Raw genomic sequence first — 8,276 nt, 5'->3', positions numbered from 1 at the left:
TTCCCAATGCCCCGCTACAAACTTTTTAAAAATAAATAAGACATATTTGGAAAAACAATATTTTGAACAACATTCGCATGTTATGTTTCTAATCGTCCGAATTAGGCATCTAACGCCGTAACTTCGGGGCCCGCCAAAACCCCCACTGGGTGTCTGTACCTCCTACCCCCCCCCCCGCACTTGGGGCCCTGGGGCCCTCGGCGTCCCTGCTGATATGATAGACCTGTTGAAAAAATAAAGACTCCTATTGGCCTACGCTTCTTTATGTGATTGGCTACGACGCAGCTAGTAAACCAATATCGTGCCAACTGATGATCTGTATACTGCGCGAACGAACGTGTCACAAGGGAAATGCTATTAGGGACTTGAGTAATTTGTCCGAAATTATTAGGAGTTTTTCGATTGGACCTCGCATACTTGACGGTACAATAATCAGACCCCCGAGAGCAATATCAGATATATTCTGCAAGGTCTCCACAAACGTTCGTAAATTCATTAATGTTAGGTGTTAGCTGAAGCGTTAGTTCAAAACGTATTCTACGGAGAATAAATAATTTTATCCAAGGGTGCACTTTACATCCTAATACAGTAAATCATCGTAAAACACATCGGTTGATTTTGTTGATTATTGCTTGAAAATGTTGAAATATACGTTTTTCTCAACATCTTTGTATCATCGGGGCTTAACTTTAAAAAACAAGAGTATGGGGCCAGGGGGTCGCCAAGGGCCCCCGTCTGGGCCCCTGGAACGCTTTGGCTTAAATAGCATAGGCCTAGGCCTATCTAATCGATATTATTAGTGAGTTTATAATGATCTCAGATACAGTAGTTATTGAAAGATAGTATAAGATAACGAAAGGCATCTTCCCTTCTTATGTTACCGCAGGGAACGACTGTGTATTCAAAGGCCAAACACATAGCGAGAAAGGGCGCAGTGATGACTATTGTAGTCAATATGGCGATATCATGGGGAGAATCATAGAGGTAGAATGTTATGATGATGAATGTTAGTTATAGTAAAATTCATTACAAATTGAAAAAGAAACAAAATTTACTCAAATTTTAGGATAAGCGTAAGTTTTGCCGGTGTTTGCGTAAGACCGTAAGATTTGAATGGGAATGCGCAAGTACGGCGAATTGAATTGAATTGAATTGGTCTTGTTCTCTTAATTTGATGCTCGAGTAAATACTGATTTCTTCGCCGGAATATTGTTTTTGATAGGTTATTGAATCGTAGGGAAATTGTTGAAATGCATCTGCCACCTCGCAAAACGATCGTCATTTTCGTTCTGTTCGTGCACAAGGGAATCCCCGGTTGGTATTATCCCACCCCCCCCCCCCAAAAAAAACCAAATCGGGCCAATTTCGCGTTCATGGGGTGGGGGTGGGGGTGGGATTTATACCCGGGGAACTACGGACTAATATTTCCTTCATGACACTGGCAAATAATGGATACTTCTTACAATGTAATTTTTTTTTAATTCTAAAAATAGGGACGTCCCGATTTTTAGGTGTTTTTGGTATCGGAAACCGGGACGATCCCGATTAAATCAGGACAATTGGCAGGTTTGTCATCATTGTTATTATTAATCAAATATGAACAAACGGAAATTGTGTTAAAAAGTGAACGAATTAAACAATTCCTATATCCAACACCATGCATAGGCCTACACGGAGGTATATCACTCTCCTTCTAAAATGAATGTCCACGGACACTGAAGTTACGTGACCGCTTCTATTTCACAAAATTATCGATAGTCCAAATAAATTTCCAATGCGGTAATCTGACATTCATGACAATAATCATGAACAAATTATTAAATGAATAAAACAAGTCATCATGTTTTAATAGTATATAATTTATTTCGTATTTTCTATTTAAAACCACAACATTTATAAGAGTATATATCAAGAAAAAATGCAACCCATTATATTTTCAATGATTCTCTTATTAAGTTTGTTTTCTAATAATACTTAACATGGTTAAACAGATGATGAAATGTACAATCTTATAAATATATAAATAGTAAGACAGTCTTCAATATCTTATATACAATTACGGGCATTATTATAACAATTCGCCATGATAATCTGAGGCCTAGGCCCCTCATAGGCCTATATCTGCATCATGAGTGTAAGTTCAATTTTCTTCACAAATTAAGTATATAAAGTAAACAAAATACCGGTAATAACAGTGGTGGATCAATAATTTTTTCCCGGGGTGGCGCGAGTGCAATCACGTATCACGTATCTAACTCTGAAGAGGTACAGTTGGTTTCGCCTCCTAGTAGCTTTAGAGTTTTAGCAATTTTAATCTCTAGTGTAAATGATTTCACACATTGTGATTTTTTGTACAGCTACAGGTAGATTGGTGGTGGCGGGGCTCCCCTTGTGCCACCCCCTTCATTCGGCCACTGGATAATAAAATTAGTTACTATATAGATGAGGTCACACAAGCTCGCATTTATCATCCTTCTACATCTGTTAAAAATAAATATATCCACCTTAATTTATATCTGCGCCCGAATACGTCCGCGTCAGGTCGAACTTTCGATTTAACCAGAATTACAGTACAAAGTTTGTTTTTTTTTAGTGTTTAAAATCCAGATACCATAGGCCTCCTTATAAGTAAACCTATGCATATTCAATTTATTAAAAAACCTTAACGAAGATACATAAAAGATATTCACTTAGGAATCAACACATCAAATATAAATACATCACAAAACACATAATAATACAAATGAAAATTTAAAAAAATATTCACTTCGGAATCAACACATCAAATACAAATACATCACAAAACACATCAAAATATAAATGAAAATCAAACGACCAAGTTCAATCAAATAGAAAAACATTTCACTTAAATGAGTAGCCTACAGTATGAATAACACTAAAAGTTGTGATAAAACGTCTCTTCCGTTACAATCTAAAAACAAATACATCGGAAATACTCTCTTAACACCATGCAGTTAATTCATCTTCATTAAAATTTGATTTCAAATTATGTTTGTCGATAATTTTGTATTAGGAATATAATTTTCTTTATTCTATCAATCAGTGTGTTTCGACATGAGACACCTTGGGATGCCTGATAGTTCAGTAAGTGAAAATAAACTTACAAGCTTTTAAACTCTGTGAAATGAAGTCACGTTGATAATTATTGAATTAAGTCACATAGGCCTATTTTTAGCAAACCAAGAGCCGAAAGCAGAAGCGACGAGAGTATTTTGGATAGTCTTAATAAATAAGCCCATTTATGTTCTCAATGAATGGTTTTAAGGTATACTGTATTATTCTGTAAAGAAGCTAAATTGTACAATTGATTGCTTATTTAAGTAATTTGTTGAAACGTCATGTCCGTGTTGCGGCCACACAAGTTTGGTAGCAAAGCTGTTTTCATCTTTCCGAGACACAGATGTTGAATGTACTAGGGTTGAGGCTGATACCGTAGTGTTTTGCTATGCTAGGCGAAGGATTATCAGGTGATGAGGTGATTTTGAAGTTGTGAAATAAGCTTGTGAAAAACAGATATAGTTCCATACGAGCCATAGTTTCACCGGGACAGCCACGGCGACCTGAAGAAATAAATAACAATACATTATTACTAAATAATACATTCATAGATTTGTAGCCTAATCAAACCAACAAATAAACAATAGATCTAAACGTCAGTAGTTAAATCTGATGAGGCAACGCGTTTCATTACCTTGGACTTAATGAGGCACTTAATGGAATAACAGACAAATAATAATACGATGTTAGAAGTTAGAATATCAAAATAAAAAGTCTTTAATTAAAATAATTCAGATACATCTTCTCTTCTATGCTCGTCACAACACAGTGTGTTTCTTTCCGACGGTTTATAGTCGCATATAGGCTAAATTAACATAGCTATTCAACTCTCATCACAGCCAATCACGGGATGGAAGTTCAGGATGTTAAAAATGTCTTCAAAAATTGAATATTTATCTTGAATCAAATGGTGTTGTTGACTCATATGTTCCATTGTAGTTTTTGCAACATACTAATCATGGGTTTGTTTTGAGTTCCTTTAGACTAAAAGTGAAATTCAGGCAAAACTGTTTAATGAAATTTATAAAAGTAACCTACCTCAACACCAAATACGATTGGGGGTATACGCAAGCATAATTTTATCAGAAGCCTGATATACATAAATCGGATTAAACTATTTGAGCCTTTACAGTATCTTATCTTAATGACTACGGTACATTATGAATAGGCCTAAGTATTATTAGGGAGTATCGCAAGCTTAAGAAACGATAACTAATACCGTTGCTAGTTTTTAGTCAGTCCATCCCTATCTGTCACAACGTAACCTACGCAATCCATGTATTTTTCATCAAATATCATATTCAGCTATATATGTTTTGTCGAATATGTTTTAGGCACGAATGACGATAATAAAAATGACGTATTCGTATTCGTCGTAAGCATGCGAAATCCTGTTATTAAATTACTAAACGTATGTTGTCATAACACTCACGTACCTGCTGAAAATGGCATAAGTCCTGGTTGCGTACTGATCACATTGCCATTTCCATCGAGGAACCGTTCTGGTCTAAACACCTCCGGGTCTTTCCAACATTTTGGGTCAACATGAACAGAGTACAAATTGACAAATATGGTTTCCCCAGCTGGGATATTGTAACCGCAAAGTTCTGTAGATTCGGTCGTTTTGTGGGGGTAAGACAATGCAGTAATGTTTGCCATTCGCTGAATCTCCATCAAAGTGGCCTCTGTATATGGAAGATTAGGTCTGTTTTTTAATGATGGCACAGAACCTTGACAAACTCTGTCCAGTTCGGCTTGGACTTTTTCTTGGACGTCGGGGAAGACAATCATATACAAAAGGGCCCATCTAAGAGTTGAACTCATCGTTTCAGTACCAGCGAAAATAAGGTCATTAATAATATGGAAGAGGTATGTTTCATTAAAAAAGTTTTGCTGTTCTGGACATTCAACTTCCCTGCGTTTAATTTCTCCCAGATAAGCGTCAATAAAGTCCCGCTTCAGTTCTGGATCGTATGTCTGTTTGTGGTCATGGATCATGCCATGAAGGAACTTTTGCATAACCTGGTTTATCTGAAAGACCTCTTTGAGTTCAGGAGTCGGGAAATGTCGTAAGAACGGGAAGAAGTTGACTGCAGCGGCGGTGGTGCCGATTTCCGAGAATCTGTATATGGAGTCGACGAGGAGTTGGAATGAGGCTTCATTGTATTGAAATCGGCGACCAAAACACACATTGCATATGACGTTAGAGACGCTTATCTCCAGAAAGTGATCCATGTTGAATGCAGCCTTGCCCTTTTCTCTCATTGCAGACAATAAGTATCCAATCTCTTCCATCACTTTCCCCTCAAGACTGTTTTTTCCCACGCCAAAGTTACGGAGAGCATGTAACGTAAACCGTCTTTGCTCTTTCCATTTCGGACAACTGTCTGCAGTAACTATGCCTATAAGATTCAAAAAAGATTTCAGGTTAGAGAATCCATCTGTTCACTTGTAAAGCAGTTGGCAGAGTTACGGTACTAGACATACATGTGTATAAGGATTAAATAGATTAACTAGGTACACAGATATACAGTACCGTATAAATTATCAGAGCAGTAATAAGCATTAGTCTAGTATTATCAGAATGGTCATAGGAATTAATATATTATATTTTGTATAGTGGTTAAGTGAAATTGGTACTGAAGTTGGTTAAGCTAGACGTGTTTGTGTGCTTACAATCCTATGCTAATCTAATTGTTGTGGACAGGGTGGTGGTGTGCAGAAGTTCAGAAACATGCATCTTATCGCATTAACAAGTTGACTTATGGTTGGTCAACAGGCAAATCGAAAACTTCCGTTTCTACTTTTTACAGCAGACTTAATCGCAAGATAAATTGACCAATCAACGATTACGAAAGTATAAACAAACATATGGCAGAGGATGCGGAGACTTCATAAAAGCTGTTATCATTTCCACTTCCGACTATAGCTTTAGGAAATCGATTGAAAACGATTTAATCGGCGCGCTGTCATTTATAATTACAGTAATTGGATGAGTCACCAGCATGTGTAATACAGATTGCAAGAAAAAACATCATGACGTGATTTTATAATATTTAAGTGGGCCTCTCTCGCTAGCGCCAATGCTGCCGCAAACCTCTTCTCTGCCTTCAACGCTAAGTAACCGCCTGTATATTTACACTGCGTTCCTCTTACGTGCTATCTTTTAAATTATTAGGGCTATGATGGAAATTTCGGGGTATCTACATTTCGATTACGAATAAACAACACGATGCGACAGCGCGTCAACCCATAGCGAAAACATCAATGACACATAATTTGGGATAATTCTGAATGAATGTTGTACTGTTTGTACTGTGACAACATGACTTAACAGGAAATAATACAGAACAACTTAATTATTTAGGGGCTAAATCCATCATCATGATATGGAGAGTATAAATAGCCCGAGACGCAGTTCTTTCAAAAGACATTGTTGCACAGCATAACATTGGAGTTAAATGACTTTGTCGGAGAAAGGGAATCATAGTTTTGATGATAAAATTAAGCTTGTGAATGAATTAATTCTGAAGCTTGGTCTACAATAATGGCTTTTGTATATTGATACCTCAAAATCCCATAATCCTACGGTTGTCAATTTATAGTATAAGAATATTCATGTTTTTTAGTGTGAACATAGAGCCTACACGATTTTTGTTTTGTTTTGTTTTTGTTATTGTTTTATTGTACCGTGTTTCTGAAGAAAAATCTAGTAGAAGGGCACTGTATATTTCCTTTTTACGGCAGTCAAGTTCTTAATACACGTTAGAAATGTGTTGTTAAAAAGGTCCGATGGGAGAAATTGATAAGCAAAAGCTAAAATGTAAATGTAAGGAGCAATGGAGCCAAAGCTTCTCAATAAAAATCTTTCCTCAGTAAGCGCTACTGTAACTTGGATTTGTCACAGTACTGAGCCTATATTGATTTAATCATGAGCCTTGTATGCTAAAGGATTCCGGGTTCGGATCCGGATAAAGTTTGATGGGTTTTTCTCAAGGCAATCGTTTAATACTGTATATTGAAACACAAGTGGTAATTATCATTGTAAAGGAATTTTCAATATTGACACTTCATTCTATAGAACGGCGATAAGTTATGGCAATAGTTGCATCATTATTTATTGAGATAAGAGATCATTCCAATTTCTAAACAACCAAAACAATATAATTATCATCTATATCAGTAATCCGAACAAAACTAGCCCTCGCCAACAAAAAAAACAAAAAACAGTTGTTTACGATAGATTAATATGTTTGTTCTATTAAAAACATATTTGCTAAATTTAAAATAAATAATACGATAAAGTTTTCTCTAATGAACAGGTGACTTTAACAACACGAATCATGAACTTTTAAACCTTGCATTCGTGAGAGTCTACGGCGGTGATCTAGTCATAATCATGGAATATTTATGACATAAAAGGAAAGTGGGGAAAATCTATACCAACCTTGTCCATCTGTAAGCATACTAGTAAGTGCTAAATGTGGTCGTCCCTCGAATACACGTCCTTGCTTTACTAACGCTTCACGAATGACATCAGCACCATTAAGCACTGTAACTCGTTGCCTCCCCATTCTCACGCTAAACACGTTGCCATATACCTTAGCCATTTCCATGAAAGTTAAGTGCGGGTTCTCACCAATACTTAAAATGTTACCAAGAAACGGTAATCCCCATGGACTCGGTGGCAAGTTCTGCATCCGATTTTTACTCCATCGTTGAACTAAAACAATCACCACTAAAATGGACGTAGTGAAAACCAAAACAAATTGAGCCGGATTCGAACTTAACACCGCTGTCGCGAGCATAGTATTCCGGTTACTTCACCAACAGTACCGGTAATTAATGCGTTGCCTGGAAACTTTCAAAAAATAGGAGAATCCTTTGCTATAAAATCTACTGGGTTTTTTTTCTTCAGAAATTACGAAGAGAAGGTATCGTTGATTTGCATCAGAGCGTGTGTATGACTTCGCCGTTTAGCGAACGAGGATATTTATTGCCGAGTTTGTTTGAATAGCTGTCAGGGAGCGCGAATAGGTCTTCCAAATTTGGTGTTGGAAGGCGGAGTCATAATTGTGTCACTGCAAGATACGAAACGCATATCCGAGGCAGCGTGACGTAATAAGTAATCAGAACAACTAAACACTCCCATGCTGTTCAATCCGTGCATTATATATAAGCCAGCTATGACAAATGTC

At 36.8% G+C, this 8,276-nt stretch overlaps 1 protein-coding gene across 1 annotated transcript; it reads right to left on the bottom strand.

The window, feature by feature from the left end:
• Window positions 1-1,841: 1,841 nt before the first annotated feature.
• On the bottom strand, window positions 1,842-8,065 carry LOC117111688 (cytochrome P450 2U1-like). Its single transcript, XM_033254671.1, has 3 exons — window positions 7,526-8,065; window positions 4,515-5,480; window positions 1,842-3,581 (listed from the first exon to the last, which is right to left on the bottom strand). The coding sequence occupies exons 1-3, from the start codon at window positions 7,884-7,886 to the stop codon at window positions 3,403-3,405; spliced, it is 1,506 nt and encodes a 501-aa protein (XP_033110562.1). The 5' UTR covers window positions 7,887-8,065; the 3' UTR covers window positions 1,842-3,402.
• Between the last annotated feature and the right edge of the window lie 211 nt (window positions 8,066-8,276).

Source organism: Anneissia japonica, unplaced genomic scaffold (genome assembly GCF_011630105.1).
Source record: "Anneissia japonica isolate Jap-2015-1 unplaced genomic scaffold, ASM1163010v1 scaffold287923_len1623670_cov205, whole genome shotgun sequence".
In the NCBI taxonomy this organism is placed as follows: domain Eukaryota; kingdom Metazoa; phylum Echinodermata; class Crinoidea; order Comatulida; family Comatulidae; genus Anneissia; species Anneissia japonica.
This window is presented reverse-complemented; position numbering and strand designations above follow the sequence as displayed.